This window comes from Hyaena hyaena, unplaced genomic scaffold, assembly GCF_003009895.1.
Source record: "Hyaena hyaena isolate Hyena2069 unplaced genomic scaffold, ASM300989v1 scaffold_378, whole genome shotgun sequence".
NCBI lineage: Eukaryota > Metazoa > Chordata > Mammalia > Carnivora > Hyaenidae > Hyaena > Hyaena hyaena.
In genome coordinates this window covers 154,356-175,576 of record NW_024081009.1, presented here as the reverse complement: position 1 = coordinate 175,576, position 21,221 = coordinate 154,356, and the positions used below count along the sequence as shown (strand labels likewise).

Here is a 21,221-nt window from a genome sequence, read left to right as displayed (position 1 = left end):
TTAATGGATTTTTTCCCACAGTGCCTGAATTTGCCCAAGGGTTTGGAAGGTCACACAACTAACAAAAAGTAAACTGCGGTTCTTTGCCCTTTCGGCAGGTCTGTGTTCTGTTAATATGGCAAGAAACAAGAAATAAAAAAAACAAGTAAGGAAAAAAAGGCAAAACTCCACTTGAAGTAATTGCCTACCCCCTGAAAAAGTCCAAGGCTGTTGTTCATTGTCTGAACTTTCCCCCTTGTGATTCACTCGTATTCCTTAAATCATCTTCAGACGCCTGGTCAAGGAAGTGTTAGGGGAAAATACAAAGTTGGGTATTGGCATTGCAGTCGGTGTCCTGGCTCCCAGGAGTCGGTGGAGAATGTGCTTCTTTTCCTTGGTGCTGGGTGATGAGAGGGGGAGCCTTTTCCTGTTCAGGAAGCCCTCCTTGCTACAGGGGCTACTGCGCGCAGGAGCGCACCCCTTCCTATTTCTCATTCCTCAGTAGACCTTCGGTAAAGGGCAGGCCTGTTTTTTCCATTCTAGTACTTACCCTCAGGTCCTGCTACGTACCCAGGAGGGCCGTGGGTTTTTTTTTTTTTTTGATCAGAGGTTGAAATGGAACCTCCCCCTGGGTGCCCGGGGAGTCCCTTTGGGTAGCACCCCCCCCCTTCCGGAGGGCAGTATCCTGGCGGGGGTGGGGGCTCAGCTTTGATCCCAGGGCACCTTTTGTCCCTAGAGGCGCCCTCTGCCAGCCAGGTATGTAGAGGGAAAGTGCTGTCCGCTTTCCGGGGCGGCCAGTGTGGGGTCTGGGTAGCCGAAAAGTCCCTTTGCAGAGTGGCGGGGAGTGCGAGGAGCCAACACGGTGGGCACAGCGAACTCACTAACTGGGCGTCTCCGAGGAAGTTCGGGCGGGGTCCGCCGGCTCTCGGGCTTTCTTCCTCTAAAATCCATCCCCGGGCAGAGCGAGCCCACTTCTCACCCAAACTCGTGGAGACGATTGACTAGGCGGGCGCCGGGTCCGGCGAGGCGGACCGGAGAGCACCCGGCCCAGGTGGCGAGGCCCCTCCAGCGTCGGTTCACGGCCCAGGGTGCCGGCCCAACCGCCTCGGCCGGGCCGGTCCCGCGGGATGGGGCCGGTCACACACTGACGGCTGCGGGGGCTCCGGGAGTCCGGCCCGGGTCGGGCTCGGGGCGGCCCTTCGCCGGCGCCGCTCGCGCGCCCGCCCTCAGCCGCCCGGCGAGGCGGCGGCCTCCTCCGCCGGCGCGGGGTCCCCTGGTTAACCCCTGCCCGCCAGCCTGGCCGCTGATTGGAGGAGGCGGGGCGCCGGGGCAGCGGGGACCCCCCCACCTTCCTCGTCCCCTCCCCCTCCTCCCCCACTGTCGGCTCTTCCCCCACCCCCCCCAGGACCCCCCCTACCTCCCAGCCGTGCAAATCTCGCGAGGAAACACGCGGTTTCACTAGTGTGTTTACACCGATCACTACTAATCCGGACCGAACCGATCCGGATTAAGGGGCCGGAGGCGGGTCCTGGGCACCAGCGGTTCCGACCCCCCCCCCCGCCCTCAGCGCCGCACCCGAGTGGCCCCCAGCCGAGCAGGCCCCCACCTCCCGGCCCGGCCTGGGCCCTCCTGCGCCTCCCTTGGCCTTTGTCCGGCGCCAGGAGGCCGGTCCCGCGCCCCCCGCGGCCGCCCGGGCCCGGGCCCGCGTCGGGCGCCTGGCTCTGTACGCGAGCCCGGGGATCTGCGGCCTCCGCGGCCCCCCTCCCCCGCCCGCCCTCTCGTGGAGCCCAGCGCCGGCGGCGGCTGCCCGGGCGGGGGGTTGCGGCGCTCAGGAGAGGCCCCGGCTCCGCCCCGGGCCTGCCCAGGGGGAGAGCGGAGCGGTCCGCGGCCGGGTCGGGTCGGGGCCCCTCCCGGGAGGAGCGTGGAGCGGCGGCGGCGGCGGCGGCAGGTGAGAGGCTGAGCCCCGGGCGGGGGAGGGCGCCGGGCCTGGGGCATTAACCGTCCGGGGGACCCCCCTCAGCTGAGGAGGCTGCGGCCCGGGCCCACCCGGGGGCCGGCGCCGGGCTGCAGCTCCTCGGCGCTGAGGCGGGAGGGGCTCCCCGAGGGCTGCGGGTCGCCGAGGGGCCGGGCTGAAGATGGGGGAGGCCCAGGCGGCCCCGGCCTGGGAGTGGGGCCGGCGGCCGGCAGGGCGAAGGGGACGCCCCGGCAGCTGGAGGCCCCGGCAGCCTCCCGGGCGCCCCCGAGAGCCGGCCCGCCCTCCCTCCGTGACAGGTGGGCCTGGAGTTGGGGAAAGTTTGGAGCCGGCGGGAGGCAAGGGGCGCGGGGACCAGGCCCCATCGGTTCTGCTTCCCGGCTGTGGGCTGCAGGGAGGATCCCAGTCCAAGGCCCCGCTGGAATGAGACAGAGTGGAGATTTCCTTAACATGAGTTGACATTAAATGGAATAAGCGCTGGGGCGTCATTTTCCGGGCCAGGCCTGGGGATGGAGGCTTGGGAAATGTTCCGGGAGACCCCAGGGTTTGAGGGAGGCTGCAACCTCTGCCATTCCGGCCTTGATTAGGGCAGGGGAGACGCGAGGAAGGCCACTTCGGGGAAGCACACTGCGTCCCCTTTTTCCTTTCTTTTTCTTTTTTAGGATGCCTTTCTGCCTTTTCGAGGATTTCCTTATTCCCCCGCCAACCTGCACTCGGTTGTGTGGGTGAAACTTTAATTTGTCACCCTTTCATTCCCCTTTGCCCCAGGCTCTCAATCCAGGAAGGGAAATGAAACTGGAAGACTGGTAGGGGCTGTTACAGTGAATGTGGAGTTGTTAGGTTGCAGAGGAGAATGTTTAATTCATGTTCCCAGTGAACTTTTAAATCATGCCAATCATTCCAATCGCTGTTTAATAATATGTTCAAAGGGGTTCAGTGTAATGGGCTATGTTCCTAGTCCACTTTTAATGTTAGGTTTCCAGTGGGTTCTGCAAGAGTTCATCTCTTGCGATGGATGGACGTATTTGCTGAAAGTAGCCTGTGCATTTATTGGTTGTGGAAGGAGTTTAAAAATGGTGTCCTCCTGCCCTTCCCTGCTTGGAAGGAGTGCTAAAAGCAGATGTCTAGAGGCACCTACTGCTCCAGGGAGTGGTCAGAAAAAGATTTTGTAAAGGGATGGTTGTGGAGCTCTGCTCATTTCCTGAGTGAATGCTGCTTGATGGTTTTACCATGGGTTCTCTCTCAAATTTGAAATAATTAATTCCTTTTTTTTTCAGGAGCTACTGTGAGCTCTTCAGAGAAAGGAGCTGTAGAATAGCATTATTTGAAGTTATTTGTAGCTTCTGATTCATGCTGCATTATTTTTAAGTGATTATTAATGATTCATATTTTTAGTTCAAGAACTAGTTCCGGTGGGTTTGGGAAACAAATACCCGAAAGTACCTCGTTAAATTCAAAGGTTGATGGAAGGAATTTTTGCTGTTGTTGTTTTGCAAGTTAGTCCTTGTTCAACTTTTACTGAGATTATATGAGGGGTTTGAGGTTGTTTGCTCCTAAAAATCAGAACTAGCCCGGGATATAGTAGCCCTCAGAAGAGAACTTCTGAGCTACTTTTACCTTTAAATGTATTACTGTTTGATGCAGTGCATTGTAGTTTATCGCTTGTATGCTGTATTTACTTGACATTTACCTGTATGTGACCGTTTAATGAAATAATGACTACGTTTTGTTGTTAAGTAAAAATTAGTGCCTCATGCTTTAGCTTTTATGGTCTCACAACCTACTTTTTCTTTTCCAGTAGAAATGATGGAAGAATTGCATAGCCTGGACCCTCGACGGCAGGAATTATTAGAGGCCAGGTTTACAGGGGTTGGCGTTAGTAAGGTGAGTAAAATGACCATAATGAGCACAGTTCATAGTCAAATTGAAACACTTTTAGAAAACAGTTAAGATCAATTTGGGTGGGCCATACTGGTAGATTGTAGGGGAGACGGGCTCACAGGTTCCAGTGAACTTTTAAGCTCCTACCAGTCATTCCACTAATTTAAGGGTATGTTTGAAGGGATTCTAAATGGAACTATATGCTTCTCTTTCCCCTCTTAATATAGGAGAGGTTTCCCATGGGTCTTGTTGCAAGGATACTAATGGGATGTGTATCTAGATTTTGTGCCATATTTTGTCAAAACAACTCAGTCATTAAAAAAAAAAACACTTAATGAAAAGGTGTTGGCATAGATTCATTACAGTAGATTTTTTGGATAGGTCTATGATAAGAGTTTTGAAAAATCTGCTTCTGCTGCTTGTCAGTTCTCCAAATCTGCCGCTCAGCAGATTCCTTCTGGTTGCACCCCCAGACTGCTTTCTTTCTTCCTATTTTTCCTTCTCGTTCACTACTTTTGTTCTGGGAATATAAAGTAAGATCAAGCCCCCAGGTGGTTATGTTAAGTGATGTTATGGCTTTCTCTGCGTCCTTATGTAGTTCACTCCTCTGCTCTCATAGGACTGTTTTAGTACAAAATACTTGTGATATTAATACAGTATGTAAAATATATTTATGATGTTTTATTTAAAAGCTTCACCGTTCTAAGATCGTTGCATTAATGGGGCTTGAGACCTGTGAATTTTTGATCTTTGACTTCACGTGATCCATTTCTGTCTGTGTTTTTCAAGAAATCGTATTTCTCCTGGAGACCTAAGTGTTAGTTTCATGCTTTGGTTAGTAGCTTCTTAAAGGAGAAGGTGTTGGTTGAGGTTTAGTTGGAAAAACTGGCTGCTTTTAGGGGGTCTTATAATTTTGGTGAGCTGGAGTAGGTTGTTAGTTTTTGGTCATTCAACATATACTGAGTGCCTTCCGCATACTAGACATTGTGCAGGGCGTGAGGAATGACATCTCAGCTCAATGCCTCTAAGCCTCTGCTATGGAGAAAGCGAGAGAGAGATGGTTCCTTGGTAAGATCTGGATTAGAGCCGTGACAAGGTGCTATGGAAACACAGGATTTGTTGCACATTTTGTAGTTCTTGGTTTCTTCAGCTGCTTTCATTAACGTGGCACTTAGGGTGCTTTGGAGAGACCGTACTGACTGTTGATACATATTGAAGATACAAGTGTAAATGTAAGTTCTCTGATCTAGGAGAAGTAGCTTCAACTGGAAGTGAGCAGTATGTTTGAGTATTAAATTGATCTCTGGATTAAATTGATTATGTGTCTTTTAATTTGGGGATTCAGCACAAGGTTTGTATCCAAACTGCCTGTTCAAGTGGTCACCTATGGTGTAAAAGTAAGTTTGTATTCAAATTGTATGTAGTTAAACTCATTGGGTTTTGTTTTTCTATGTCTTTCTTTTCAGTTTTTAAGGTCATGATAGCTATATCCAAGTATACTTTTGATGGGGTGGAGGAGCATAAGTGATGGCGATAATTGACATTGTGAATCTTGCTGCCCAGGCCTAACTTAAAACTGTGTAATTAAGGTTTGGAAAACTTAATCTCTTTAATAGGAAGTTCTTCCTGTTCTATATATAAGGAAGTTTATTTAAATCCAAATGTTTTTATGCCACTAATTGTATGTTATTTTGATGTTTTTAGTCATAGTATATTGATTTTAATAAATACTATCCAAGGACTAGGAAGGGATTATTATTATTATTATTATTATTTTTTCCCATAGCAAAGAAACTTGGCGGGGGTGGGGGGAAGCAAGTAAATATTCTGTAGTTTGGAGTTAGGAAGAAGAAAAGGAAATCTCCATTTTGTATAACTTCTTTTGCCTGTAAGACATTGTATCCCTCAGACCACTGATTTGAAATAGGACTGAGGAGGCGGCGGCCATGTCCTGGGCAAAAAGGTGCTTTGAGAAAAGCTCCTCCTCCTAGCTTTGAATTCCTCATCATGGGTCATCATTTCCCAATGAGGATGTCACCGAGTCGATAGTTTTCAGTTTCAGCCCTTGCTTCAAATGGGAGAGCAGAGTGACTTTCCTGTGACAGTGCCATCTAGTGGCACTGCTGCAGCCTCAGGGGCTGTCTCTGGAGTCTCTCCTAACTATTCATAACATTTTCAGTACTTTTGATGTCCATAGAAGGAAGAAAGTTAGTGCCATTGTGGATTCTTTCCTAGTGGACAAGGGTGTTTTAAGTAGCTGCAGTCTTTGAACTTCCTGGTTGTTAATAGATCTTTTGTCATGTTGCTTCAGGTGTTTTACACCTGCAAATTAGATCTACATCACAAAACGTAGACTAAAACGAAATGGTCAAAAGCCACCATACTTATTATTTATGTCTATGTTGCTTTTATGTGTAGGATTTTAACCCACAAGTGTAAAATTTTCTTGCACTTAAATGCACCCAGTTTCTGTTTCTTTTAGCATATTTAATTTATAATAACTGGTAAACCAAAAGGGTTTGTTTTGTGCCTTGGGATGCACTTTGTAGATTTTTAAGAGGTTGGGGTTTTCTGTCATGATGATAGAGGAAAGTAGCCTAATGTGTACCGAGAAAATATAGTTGGTTTTTCTTCTGTATCTAGCTGCCTTTTTTTTTTTTTCTTTTTTTTTTTTTTGGAGGACATGTAACCATCTTTTTAGCATTTTTGAGGTGATAAGGTTAAATTGGTTTGTGAACCTGCTTTTTCATTTCTTGCTGACCTGGTAGGTGAGCTATCCTACTTCTTTTTTTAGGATCTCTTCCCTTACACTGGATAAGCCACTTCTAGTTATGTGAAACTGACTCTACCCTATATTCACGTGTTTTCAGTGAGGACCTATTGTAGCTTGTATTCATTCCCTACTATGCTTTCTCTGTCTCTTTTTTTCTTTTAAGATTTTATTCTTTTAAGTAATCTCTGTATTCAAACTCACAATCCCAAGATCGGTAGTCGTATGCTCCACCGTTTTGTAGCTAGCCTGGCACCCCGTTTTGACAATTTAAGTCCAGGGAGTTTCTGTGATTCCAGAGGCTATGTGAAGTAGGTAGAATTGTACCCCTGCAGGCATTTTATCTGTAGGTAGTTTAGGTTTTTGTTTTTGTTTTTAAGGTTTTACTTCTTTTTTAATTTAAGTAATCTTTACACCCAATGTGGGGCTCAAACTCCTGACCTTGAGATCAAGAGTCAGTCGCATGCCCTTCTGACTGAGCCAGCCAGGCACCCTTGTAGCTAGTTTAGTTTTAATGTTAATATAGTAATAAATACTTACACAGTACTTACTAAGTGCTAGGTACTGTTCCAAATACAATAAAGGCGATAAGTGAATTTAAATCTTTTGTAACAGGGATACTAGTCTTAATAAACCTCTGTTCTCTTTTTGCGAGACCTGCTGATGCCCACTGCATTGCCCTGGCTGGTTGAATTCTAGACTTACCAAGGATCACATTGTTACAACTTGCACTTGTGTTATAATTATATAATTTAATAAAAAAAATTTGTAAGCCAATAATGATTAATTTTGCAATAATAATTGCAAAATATAAGAATTGTTGATTTTGTGAAAACTAAGTTAACTGCCTTGGAAAAACTATAAGGGGAGCCAATAAGGAGATACCTATAAATGTTTATAAATTTTTGGTTTTTGTAATCTGGAAGAATTCTTCATTTAGGTCTTTGACAAGTATCACTTAAGTCTCGCTTCACTTTTAAAGAAGTTGAAACTAGAAATTGTGGCCGATGCACTATGGGTGTGGTTTATGTGAGATCACAACTATAGTCAGTGGATCTGTAACTCAGAAGGCCTGCATCAGAAGACTCGCAACAGAATATACATGTATAGGTTTCAAGTTCAAAGAAAATGTTGAAGGGGTAATTTATTTTTTTCAGATTCCCCACTGCAACCTACTGTTTTCGTTAATGTCATTAGTTTCAGTTGTGTTGAATAAAAAGGGTTAATATGGTTTGTGATGGATGGTATTGAAAAGAAGAGCAAAATGAGAATGCATGAACCTTCTGTATTGACACAAGAACCTTCACTTTATGGAGCCTGATGTAAGACCATATATTTTTTAGTAGTATCACATAGATTTTTGATATCTTAAAGGAAAATGATCATTTTTTTAACCTCAGATTTGTGAGCGGTAACGTGATCGCTGTATTTAAAATTAAAAAAATTTTTTTTCTGATACGATCAGGTTAAATGATCAAATTTGACTTTTGAAAAGATTGATACCCTTTTCTCCTGTTATTTACTTAGTTGCATCAATTAGAAGGTGTCAGTTTTGGATATCTAGTGTTAGCTGTTTTACATACCAATCCCAGTAATTTAAAAAAATATATGTTTTGCTGTTTTACATTTAATACATAGTTAGACAATGCTTAATAAGCGTAAATTCTGAGAGACAGTCTACACTTAAACCATTGAGTTTTAAGGCACTATTAAATTTATTATTATGTTTGTCTTTATGTTGTCTTCTCCCTTTCATTTACTTAGTATTTGTTTAATTCTCTCATTTTACATCTAGTCAAGTATCAACTCCTGTCTCTTTCTCTGAAATTTCTCAAGCATTTGTCTGCCCTCCTTGCTACTTTCTCAATCCTTCCTCATTCACAACTGTAATAGCCAATCTCTCCTATCCCATTTATCGTTCTGTAAACCATCTCCAGTTATGTTTCTAAAAATACCAGTATTGTTTTATTCCCTGTTTTAAAGATTCCCATTGTCTGTTGGACCGAGCTAAAACTCCTGTCCTAATTTTTCATCGTCACGGTTAGTTGTCTGCTCTCCCAGTGCTGTGCTCTGCTCGCTCAAACCATGACTGATCTGTTAGCAAACAGGCTCATGCTGTCTCCTTTACCTTTCCTTTTTTATTTGCCTGATGAACTTTCAGCTTACTCTTCAGAGCATAATCTAGCATGTTTTTATAGCTTTTCCAGGTATTTGCACCATTCTCATTGCATTATTTTATTAGCATTTGATAACCTACTTTTATTATGATGTGTATTATTTGTTTCCCCTACTAGCCTCCTTGAGAACACATATGATATCTTTATCTGACTGTTGAAATGCTCAACCCTTCATACACGTTGAATAAGTCTTTGTTGAGTTAGAAAAGAGTATTGAGAAGATGAAAGTAGAGTTAGTCGTCATCCATACAGGCATGATCTGCTCTAGCTTATGGTTTTATTGCAGTCTCAAAATTCTTTTTCATTTAGGAGATTTAGTTCATTCATATTTAATGCAATGATATATGTTTAGTCTTAAATCTTCCTTGTGTTTCTTTTTAAATCTTTCTTCTGCCTCTTTTGCCTTCTTTTGAAATGATTTTTTTCATTTATTGCTTTTCTATTATGAAAGATAAAGAAATAAGGACTTAATACTTTTTCTTTCCCCTACGTTCAAGTTTTTGTCAGTTATTATTATTAAATGTTTATGTTTTTGAGAGAAAGAATGAGCATGAATGCAAGGGAGGGACAGAGGATCCGAAGTGGGCTCTGTGCTGACAGCAGAGAGCTTGGTGTGGGGCTCGAACTCATGAACTATAAGATTGTGACCTGAGCCCAAACCAGGAGTTGGATGCTTAACTGACTGAGCCACCCAGGCACCCCATCATTTTTTAAAAAAATTATTTATTTATTTTGAGGAAGAGAGAGCTCTCATGAGTGTATGTGCATGTGTGCATGTACATGAGTGGGCAAGGGGCAGAGAGAGAATCCCAAGCAGGCTTCACACTGTCAGTGCAGAGTCTGATGAGAGGCTTGAACTCACGAACTGTGAGCCTAACACTCAACTGACTGAGCCACCTAGGCACCTGGATTTTGACAAATCATTATCGCCCGTAGTCTGTAGTTTACATTAGGATTCCCTCTTGGTGTTGTACATTCTATGGGTTTGGTCAAATGTATAATGATATTTCTCTATTGTAGTATCATACATAGTAATTCTGTTGCCCTAAAAATCCTCTGTGCTTCTGCTGTGTATCCCTCCCTCCCCAACCCTTAGCAACTACTGATCTTTTTACTGTCTCCATAGTTTCATTGTTTCTGGAATGTCATATAGTTGGATCACATAGGATGTAGCCTTTTCACACTGGCTTCTTACACTTTGTAATATTCCTTTAAGTTTTCTCAGTGGCTTTTCATGGCTTGTTGGATCATTTCTTTTTAGCACTGAATAATATTCCATTGTCTAGATGTACCACAATTTATTATCCATTCACCTCCTGAAGGACATCTTGTTTGCTTTCAAGTTTTAGCAGTTATGAATAAAGCTACTATAAACATTTATGTGCAGATTTTTGTGAATGGTTGAAATAACTTTTATTTATTCTCTTGGGATTCATTGGGCTTCTTGAATCAATGGATTGCTGATTTTGATCAGTTCTAGAATATTCCTAGCTATCGTCTCCTCATATGTCTCCTCTGCCGTCTTCTTGCACTCTGTTTGGACATGTTAGAACTTCTTACTGTATTTTCACTGCCTCCTACCCTGTTTTCTGTATGGCTGGTCCTTATTATTTCCCAGGGATGAATATTGTGTAGTTTCTTCTGACCTGCATTCCACTTCTTTATTTTCTTTTTAAATTTGTCTAATCTGCGTAAACCTATCCATTGAGTTTCCATGAGGGCTGTTTTGTTTCTGGGTCACTCTTGTCCTGAAAAGGTAGCCCTGTGCTCCTTGTTTAAAGTATGGGGTGGATTTCTCAGACTTTCCTCATTGGGGAGGTCCCAGACTTCGACTTTATTCTCTCCCCACACCTCCAGACCTCCTAAAGTACAGCTCAGTTTCAAAGTTTTTCTTTGGAATTAAATTAGCAAATTCAAATAGAAATAAATTTTGAGTGCTGAGTTTACCTTCCTTTCCTTTTCTTTTAGTTTATTTGGAGAGGGAGAGAGAAAGCGCGCATGCTCGAGAGTGTGCACACATGGGAGGGACAGAGAGAGGGAGGGAGAGAGAGAGAATTATAAGCAGACTCAGTACTGTCACAGTGCGGAGCTCGATGTGCAGTGAGATCGTGACCTGAGAGAAATCAAGAGTCAGTCGCTTAACCAACCGAGCCACCCAGGTATCCCCTATTCTTAATTTTAGAATGAGAGTGAGAGCGCACATGTGTGTACACATGAACAGAGACAGGGCAGAGAAAGAGAGAGAGAGGGAGAGGGAGAGAAAGAGAAGAAGAAAGAATATTTCAAGCATGGAGCCCAACATGGGGCTCAGTCCCCCACTTTGGGATCATGACCCGAGTCAGAATCAAGAGTCGGTTGCTCAGCCAACTCAGGCGCCCCAAACTTTTTACAGTCAGTAGTAATATTGTAAACCTATTTAACACTTAACAAAGTGTGCCTGGACTCCTGTGCCATAGCAGGTAAAGAATCCACACTTAGGTTTCACCCTTGTGATTTTTCACTTCTCATCTGCTTCCTTCCTTCCTCTAGGGGTGGTGTTGTCATTACTCCTTGCCATTAGCGTCACTTGCGTTATTATTATCTGTTTACTTTTAGTTAAATAAAGATTGAATTGAAATATTCCTTAACGCTATTTATAAAGGCAAGGAGAAGGAAAATAAATAAGGTATATTATCAGTGATTTCATATTTCAACCCTGAGTCTAGGGTCGGTCTTGTTCTTCTTGGCCTTGTCTGGGTCTCAAATCGCTAGGTCCCTCTTGGTGGTAGGTTTCACTTGGCCCTAAACTACTACTAGACATGATGGAACTAGATTAGTTTACAATATGCTTCCTAGTACGTTAGCCATCTTAAATGCTTCTTGGGCTAGTCTCTTCGAGTTTTTACAGTGTACTTGCCCAGTTTCCCTAATCTGGAAGGCAATTTTACTTTTTCTAGTCCCAGATATTCCTTCCTTGGACTTTAGACACACTAAAAAAAATAATTTCTAGAGTATTTAGTGACTTTGCCCTACAGAGGGGTTCACCTTCTTGTTTCTCTGTTCTCTCTGGTTCATTTGAGGGTAGTCTTTTGGCTTGGTGTGTGGCACAAAGCTTCTGTTGTAGGGTGGTTTGTCTTTGCACCTGCCTGCCCCTTGGTCAGCTTTTTTTGCCCTTAGAGCAACTTTCATGGGAAATCTGGTTTTATAATTTGGATTGTTCTTTTTATTTATTGATTTTTATTTTAGAGAGCGAGAGAGAGAGAATATGAACAGGGGAAAGGCACAGAGGGAGAGAGAATCTTAAGTAGGCTCCATGTGACCCCACAACCCTGGAATCATGACCTGAGCTGAAATCAAGAGATGGACACTCAACCGATTGAGCCACCTAGGCACCCCTGTTGTTGTTGTTTTAAATTTTTTTGATGTTTGTTTATTTTTGAGGGAGAGAAAGAAAGAGACAGTACAGCAAGGGAGGTGCAGAGGGAGAGAGAGACACAGAATCTGAAGCGGGCTCCAGGCTCTTAGCTGGCAGCACAGAGCCTGATGTGGGGCTTGAACTCATGGTCACGAAATCATGACCTGAGCCAAAGTTGGACGCCTAACTGATTGAGCCACCTGGGCACCCCTGTTTTTTGGTTTTGTTTTTGTTTTTTTTAGTTTTTAATTCCAATATAGTTAACATACAGTGTTATATTAGTTTCAGGTGTATGACTCAAATTCTGTACATCATTCAGTGCTCATCACAATGAGTACTTTTTTTAAAGAAATACTTAAAATTTTTTAATGTTTATTTTTGAGGGGGGGGGGACATGAGAGAGAGGGAGACACAGAATCTGAAGCAGGCTCTAGGCTCTAGAGCTGTCAGCAAAGAGCCTGATGTGGGATTGAACTCATGAATCAGGAGATTATGACCTGAGTTGATGTTGGATGTTCAACCCACTGAGCCACCCAGGGGTTCAGTGTACTTTTTAAAGTAAACCCTACCCTCCAAGATCCAGAGTTGCATGCTTTACCAACTGAGCCATCCAGGTGCCCCACACACAAGTAGGTCTACTCTTTGTAGACTGTTCTTATGTTTTACCCAGGGAATACTCCTTTGCAGGTTGGAACAGTCTAGAGAATTTGGAGTACCCATGGGAGTTGGTCTCAGTTTGGTTTATTAGTTTTGCCTGTTTTCCAAGGTTTTCATGACAAAATCAGCCTTTTTGCTTTCTTCTTGCTCCCAGTACTCTAGTTTTCTAGAACCTTATCTTCACTGTTTTTTTTTTTTTTTTAATGTTTTATTTATTTCTGAGAGAGAGAGAGAGAGAGAGACAGTGTGAGCAGAGGAGGGTCAGAGAGAGAGGGAGACACAGAATCCGAGGCAGTCTTCAGGCTCTAAGCTAGCTGTCAGCACAGAGCCTGATGCAGGGCTCGAACCCACAAACCATGATATCATGACTTGAGCCGAAGTCAGACGCTAAACTGACTGAGCCACCCAGGCGGCCTCCCCCTTTTCTTTTAAACTAAGCTGTACATGCAGCTTGGGTCTCGAACTCACAACCCTGAGATCAGGAGTTGCACGCTCTATCAACCAAGCCAGCCAGACACCCATTATCTTTACTGTTTAACAGTGGAAATAATTTGCTATCCGATATAAGAAGTATCATTCCTCTCACAAATAGACTTTGTGCTGAGGAATGCTCATAGTCAAATGCTTAATAAGAGAGAATTTTTGATGTTTTAAGCAATTTAATTGGTAATTTCCTATGCAGTTTGGGATACGACTAAGAATGGAATTTTCATTATAGTCATATCTCTTAACATAACTTGTGTTTTTCAAAATAGGAATAATTTATCTTTGGTTCTAATAGTGTCTAAGAAGTTAACTAGCTGTGTCACTTGGAAGTCCATTCAACTCTGGGCACTTCCAGTTAAAAAAATTTTTTTTTGATGGGGTACCTGGGTGGCTCAGTCGGTTAAGCCCCTGACTCTTGATTTCAGCTCAGATCATGATCTCATGATTGTGAGATTGAGCCTCATATCAGGCTCTCCACTGAACATGGAGTCTGCTTGGGATTCTCTTTTTCCCTCTCTCTCTCCCTCTCCCACTCGTGCTCTCTCAGAAAAAAAATTTTTTTTCATGAACTACAACAAAAGAGGGAGCCATATTTGAGATGGGGAGAATAAAACTCAAATATTCCATTTAGGAATTAATATTATCAAAGAGTGAGTAGTGGTGCTGAAATATAAAAACCTCAGGAACAAAGGCTAGAACACAATCTTACCAAAATTCTTCATTAAGCGTTTCATTGTGTATCTATAGGCTTTTGGGAATTTGGGTTGCAAATACCGTAGGAACAAGAAAAGTACCTGTTTTGCCTGTTAAGTATACTATGAAGATGGCAGAGAAGAGAATAGAAGAGGAACAGTTTTCTGAAGATACTATCAAAAAAAGGGTGATATCTATTTCCTAATCTTAACTAATTGAGGGAGATAAAGAGGCTGGTCATTAAACTTTTCTTTATTGCGGTAAATACACATAAAATTTACCATTCTAATCCTTTTTAAATTTTATTTTTAAAATTTTATTATTTTTTTAATGTTTAGTTTCAAGAGAGAGACAGAGTGTGAGTGGGGGAGGGGAGAGAGAGAGGGAGACACAGAATCTGAAGCAGGCTTCAGGCTCTGAGCTGTCAGCACAGAGCACGATGTGGGGCTCGAACTCAACCAACCATGAGATCATGGCCGGAGCCAAAATTGGACAGCAAACCAACTGAGACACCCACGCACCCCTCTAATCATTTTTTTAGAGTGTACATGCGGGCACCAGCAAGTGGGGGACGGGCAGAGATAGAGGGAGACAGAATCCAAATCAGGCTCTGTACCGTCAGTGCAGAGTCTGACGCAGGGCTTGAACCCATGAATCGTGAGATCCTGACCTGAGCTGGAATTGGATGCTTAACTGACTGAGCCACCCAGGTACTCCCCATTCTAATCATTCTTGAGTGTATAGTGACATTAAGTACATTCACTCTTTGTTCAGCCATCACCACCATCTCAAGAAACTTCGTCTTGCAGAAATGAAACTCTGTGCTCATTATAACAGTTTACTCCTCATCTCAGACCATGGCAACTACCATTCTGTTTTCTGTTCCTATGAACTTAACTGCCTTAGAGATCTCATATAAACGGTTTCATACAGTATTTTTCTTTTTGTGACTGGTGAAATAATCACCTAGCATAATATGCTCAGGGTTGTAGCATGTGTTGTAGCATGTGTCAGGATTTCCTTTCTTTTTAAAGCTGAATAATATTCCGTTAATGTATACCACATTTTATTTATCCATTTATCTGTCATTGGACATTGGGTTGCTTTTTCCTTTTGGCTACTGTTAATACTGCTGCTGTGAACATAGGTTTGCAAATGTCTATTTGAGTCCGTACCTTTATTTCTTTTGGGTACCTATGCAGAAGTGGAATGGCTGGGTCATATTAAATTTCATTATTTTGTTGGAGTTTGACCTCCCTTTAGCTCTTATAATGGACAAAGGGCAGCCAAAAATGGCGATTCTTTTTCCTTTCGTTCACATCTAGCAAAAGCCTAAGCTTAGGGGTGCCTGAGTGGCTCAGTCGGTTAAGCGTCAGACTTTGGCTCAGGTAATGATCTCATGGTTCATGGGTTCGAGCCCCGCGTCGGGCTTTGTGCTGACAGCTAGCTCAGAGCCTGGAGCCTGTTTCAGATTCTGTGTCTCCTACTCTCTCTGACCCTCCTCTGCTCATGCTGTCCCTCTCTCTCAGAAATAAATAAAAAAAATTTTTTTTTTTAATTTAAAAAGCCTAAGCTTAGAAGTTGTATTAACATCTATAGTAGAACTAATAATAATACGCATTGCGGTTTTTGCAAATAGTACAGTTGGCCCAGGAAGTTGAAGAAATAAGCCGTCATATAATTTGGTGAGTTACATAGGATAGCCTTTTATTTTATTTATTTATTTATTTTTTAATTTTTTTTTTTTTATTTCTAGGAGAGAGATAGACAGCGTGAGCAGGGGAGGGTCAGAGAGAGAGGGATTCACAGACTGAAACAGGCTCCAGGCTCTGAGCTGACAGTCAGCACAGAGCCCGACACGGGGCTCGAACCCACGAACCGCGAGATCATGACCCAAGCGAAAGTCGGACACTTAACCGACTAAGCCACCCAGGCGCCCCAAATAGCCTTTTATTTTTAACCAGTTTTAGAATAATAATAGCAATCTATCCAAATTCGGTTTCCTAGAATTTTATTTTAACCAGTATTGTCTTAAATATTAAGTCTTGTAAAGACTGTTAATGTTGCCCACATAAAGAAAATAGGATGTTAATATCGCTGTAATGGATGTGACCTGTATGACTGATGACTTTGCTTCTATAAAGAGTAAATATATGACTTTTGTCAAATAAACTGCTGCCAGAGATGGTGTTAATGTGGTTCCTGTTTTGCCTGACTCCAGAGGAATACTAAGGATTAATTGTGGAATTAAAATGTAATCTGAAGGGCCGGCTGATCTCAGGAGATGGTGCCTCCAGCTCAGGATATCTTCTGTTAATGAACTCTAACAGACAGATTTAATGCTAAAATTTAGGAGAAGCTCCTAGCATCAAAGCAAAACTAACTTACCCAGTCTCTGTTATATTAATGATTGACTAGTTAGAACCAAGACACAAAATATTCCATCAATTTCTTAAGAACCATTTGACCTGCTTGTATGATAATCTGGATAAGATGAAGGAAAAGAGGCATAATAGCTAAATTGAACTTGTAATGTTCAAATTTTTTAGCAATTAGAGTTCAACCAACTTTTATTGAGTCTGTACTAAATCTAGGTGTTAGGATTAAGAAAAAAGTCCGATGCACTGTATATACTTGAGGCACTTAGGCAGACAGGGACCCAGATGTCTGTGGCACACAGCTGAGGGTGAATATAGATGTGAAGGTACTGTGAGCCTAACAGAAGAGAGTGTAGTTTGCTCAGGAGTCAGATTGTGTGTGGAAAAGATGACACTTTTTCTGTGTTGCTCAGAAAGATCACCGTAACATACACCGCGGATAAACAACCTAAGAAAAGTTCTGATAAAATATTATTACAGAAGGATAGTACAGATTAGCTTGGTTTTGAAGCTTAACAAAACTGCTTGGCGTCTAGGGTAGAGGTTCTTTTTTCAAGATTTAATTTCAATTAGGTATGATATAATTAGTTAGTACAAAACTCAAAAGATTTCAGAGGTACACAATGAAACATCTCTTTGACACCTTTCCTATGTCCATCTGGTTTCCTTCCTTGGAGACCACCATTATTAGACAACCAACTTTTATTTATATATGTGATATGATAGGTGTGATACAAATCATATATATTCTATATGTAATATATTTTATATGTACATATATATATGGGTACAAATACTCCAGTATATTAGCCCTCTCTATTTTTTTTAAGTTTATTTATTTTGAAAGAGAGCACATATAAGCAGCAAAGGGGAGAGAGAGAGGGAGAATCCCACGCAGTCTCTGCACTGCCAGTTCAGAGCCTGTTGTGGAGTTCAAACCCACAACGTGTGAGATCATGACCTGAGCTGAAATCAAGAGTTGGATGCTTAACCAGCTGAGCCACCCAAATGCCCCAGGCCCCTCCAATTTTGAAAAATACAGTGACAAGTATATTATATACACTATTGTATACAATTTTTTGTGCTTAAAATCTTAGAAATTGTTTTATAGTAGGATGTATAGAGCTTCCTAGTCCTTTTTCCAGAGGCTGCTTAATATATATTCCAGTGTCCAGCTGAACCATAATTTAACCAGTTTCCTGTTGATGGACACTTAAAATGGACGAGATTTTTAAAATGTATTTTAATAAATAAAACATTAAAAAAAATTAAGTTTATTTATTTTGAGAGAGAGAGAGCATGTAAGTTGTGAGAGGAGGAGAGAGAATCCCAAGCAGGCTCCTGGCGCGGAGCTTGAACTCAGAACTGCAAGATCATGACCTGAGCTGAAATCAAGAGTTGGATGCTTAACTGACAACCACCCGGGTACCCCAGGCTTTTGTTGATATAAGCAGTGGTATAGTGAATAGCCTTGTACATAATGGCATTTCATACATATTTATATGTGTTTACAGGATAAATCCCTAGAAATGGAATTGCTGGGTAAAAGAATATGAGCATTAGTAATTTCGGTAGTTATAGCCACATTGCTCTCCATGGAGAGGAGGAATATAGTTTGATACCTACCTATAAGTCAAGCAGTGTTATGTATCTTTGAATGAAACCATTGGTTTCTCCATAGTTATGGCAAGAGAGTTCGTGGACAGGTGTAAGGGTTCTTGAGCCTTGTAGAATGGTAGGTAAAATTTATATATATTTATGGATGTATCTTAGGTAAAATTTGTGGATGCGTCTTTTTTGGGAGGTAAGCGTTCCGCAGTTTTCATATATTCTTAAACAGTCTTGTGACTTAAAATACGGTTAAAAAACACTGTCTAGCAGTTGGTTACCTCAAATTAGAACACATACTGTCTTTTACAAGAAGTATTTGAACATGTAAGTAGTTATTAGAGATGTTGTATGGAGAGTTACTAAGCAGGAGACTTGACTCTACTTCCCAGTATTTGTTATTCTTCCTTCACTCCCTTGGGAAGCCATGTTTTGTTTTGTTTGTTTGTTTGTTTGTTTATTTAAATGTTTATTTTTGAGAGAGAGGGAGAGCATGAGTGGGGGAGGGGCAGAGAGAGAGGGAGACAGAATCTGAAGCCGGCTCCAGGCTCTGAGCTGTCAACACAGAGCCTGACGTAGGGCTCAAACCTGTGAACCATGAGATTGTGACCTGAGCCGAAGTCAGATGCCTAACTGTCTGAGCCGCCTAGGTGCCCCCGCCTCAATCTTAAGGAAGGAAAAGAGGGGGGGGGGAACCCAAGAAAATGTAACAAATAAGAAAAAATTAAGGAATATGGCAGATTTAAATCCAAATGTATTGATATTAAATAAATTGTTAAAGGTCTAGCACTCCAGTTAAAAGGAAATGTCAGCTTAGGTCACTGTTATATGACCCATCTGTATGCTATCTACAAAGAAACCCACTTTATTTTTAATCTGTATCTTTATAATTAGAGGGATGAAAAAGATACTGTGTAAACACTAAGGAGGTTGGAGTGGCCATATTTGTATTAGACAAAGGAGTCTTCAGAACAAAGAAAATATTATAAGGGCAAATGAAGCACATTTCATAATGAAAAAAGGATCAATTCATTGGGAAGACCCAGCAGTCCTAAATGTCTGCATCCAGTAATAGAGCAAAGCAAAAACTGACAACTGAAAGCAGCAATTGACAAATCTATAATTGTAGTTGGAAATTACAACATTCTCTCGATAATTGATAGAATAAGCAGGCAAAAAAAATCAAGGATATAAAAGATTTGGACATGTCTATCAATGGACTGTACCTAATTGACAGTTAAAGAACACCATGTCCACATTCTTTTCAAGTGCACAAGGCACATTTATGAAAATAGACCTTATGCTGGGCTATGAAACATGTTTCAACAAATTTAAAAGGATTTAAATTATAAGGAATACTCTGACTACAATGAAATTAAATAAGAAATCAAACAGAAAAAGTTGCCTGGAAAATTGCCAAATATTCGAAAGTTAAATAACACTTATAAATAAACTTTAAGTTTGAGTTCACAAGGGACATTAGAATCTATTTTGAACTAAATGTAAATGAAAACACAGTATATCTAAATTTGTGGAATGCAGCTAAAGTGGTGCTTTAGGAGAAAACTTAAAGGTTCAAAAAAAACGGTCCAAAATCAGCGGCCCACGCTTCTGCCTTCAGAAGCTAGGAAAAGAGTAAAGCTAAGTGGAAGGAAAGAAATAAAGAGCTGAAATAAATGAAACAGAAGGCAAATCTGAATAAGCCTAAATTTATTTAAAAAAATGGATACACGATCACTTTTTGAAAATTAGTTGTATTTCTGCATACTAGCAGTGTACAGTTGGCAATTGAAATTTGAAAAACAATACTATTTACAATAGCATCAAGTAATAGAAATATAAAAACATTCCCCAAGAACAGAAGAGTGAGAATATTTGTTGGAGTTCCTTGTAATAGAAGTTACCTTGTTTTCTCATTTCATTGATGAGGGCATTGAAATACAAAGGATGATTGGGGCGCCTGAGTGGCTCAGTCGATTGGGTGTCCGACTTCAGGTCATGATCTCACAGTTCGTGGGTTTGAGCCCCGCGTCGGCCTCTGTGCTGACAGCTAGCTCAGAGCCTGGAGCCTGCTTCAGATTCTGTGTCTCCATCTCTCTCTGACCCTCCCTTGCTCACGTGCTCTCTCTCTCTCTCTCTCAGAAATAAATAAAACATTAAAAAAATTAAAAAAATATACATAAAAAATTTAAAAAAAGAGAGACAGGATCATAGAAAGTTCATTTGTTTATGAGTATGCCTTTATTAAACACCTATTACATAATAGATACTGTGCTGGGGATAGTAGTATATTGTAGTGAATAAAGAAGATAATCCCTGCCCTCATGAAGTTTATAATCGAGTGAAGATTGAAGGGAGAACTAGATTTAGGTCACTGAATTTCCAGGTTTGGGTTAGCATTGTTAAATTATACCTATCTTTTTTTTTTTTTTTTTTTTTGCCATTCCTTCTATTTTTTAAGTTAACTTAAAAGTACGCCCAACACACGGGGCTTGAATTTAACAACCCCAAGACCCATGCTCTGCCAACTGAGCCAGCTGAGCCAGGCGGGGGAGAGGGGAGCTGCATTTTTAATTTAGGTGAATGGTTCAAAGCTTTACCTTTTAGCTGTATCTGAAATATTGTAGCTAGTTGAATAATCTAGTCTCTGTGGGGCAAACTGTTTTATTGTAATACATGCTTGACAGTTTATAGGGTAAGTAAAACTGGTTGGCTTGGCCTCTTGAACTGTTGGTGGGAATGCAAACTGGTGCAGGCATTGTGGAAAACAGTATGGAGGTTCCTCAAGAAATTAAAAATAGAACTACTCTGTGATCCAGGAATCGGACTACTGGATATTTACCCAAAAAATACAAAAACACGAATTCAAAGGGATACATGCACTCCTATGTTTATTGTAACATAGGAGTTAGTATAATAGTATATAATATAATGCTAAGTGAAATCAGTCAGAGAAAGAAAAATACTATACGATCTCACTCCTCTGTAGAATTTAAGAAAAGACAAATGAGCAAAAGGAGGGAGAGATAAACCAAGAAATAGACTCTTAACTTAATAGACCAAACTGATGGTTACCAGAGGGGAGGTGGATGAGGGATGGGGTCAATAGAGGATGGGAATTAAAGAGTACACTTACATTGATTTTTAAAAAAAGGAAAATGATTTTTAAAAATAAAAAGATGTTCATCTTTGTCCTTCTAGCAATGGGTCCTTTTCTGCTATGCTT

At 41.7% G+C, this 21,221-nt stretch overlaps 2 protein-coding genes across 3 annotated transcripts in view; one reads left to right on the top strand and one right to left on the bottom strand.

Annotated features, from left to right (window-relative positions):
• Positions 1-1,529: 1,529 nt before the first annotated feature.
• Positions 1,530-3,816, bottom strand: LOC120244256 (basic proline-rich protein-like). The gene is made up of 2 exons (XM_039250658.1): positions 3,747-3,816; positions 1,530-1,927 (listed from the first exon to the last, which is right to left on the bottom strand). Exons 1-2 carry the CDS (start codon positions 3,770-3,772, stop codon positions 1,543-1,545), a joined length of 411 nt encoding a protein of 136 aa, XP_039106589.1. The 5' UTR covers positions 3,773-3,816; the 3' UTR covers positions 1,530-1,542.
• Positions 1,866-21,221, top strand: part of TLK2 (tousled like kinase 2) — a 121,278-nt gene continuing 101,922 nt past the window's right edge. For both annotated transcript variants that reach the window (XM_039250656.1, XM_039250655.1), the window contains exons 1-2: positions 1,866-1,927; positions 3,750-3,835. In XM_039250656.1, coding sequence (XP_039106587.1) covers positions 3,755-3,835 — 81 coding nt within the window. In that variant the 5' untranslated portion in view covers positions 1,866-1,927; positions 3,750-3,754. The remainder of the gene's footprint in view (positions 1,928-3,749; positions 3,836-21,221) is intronic.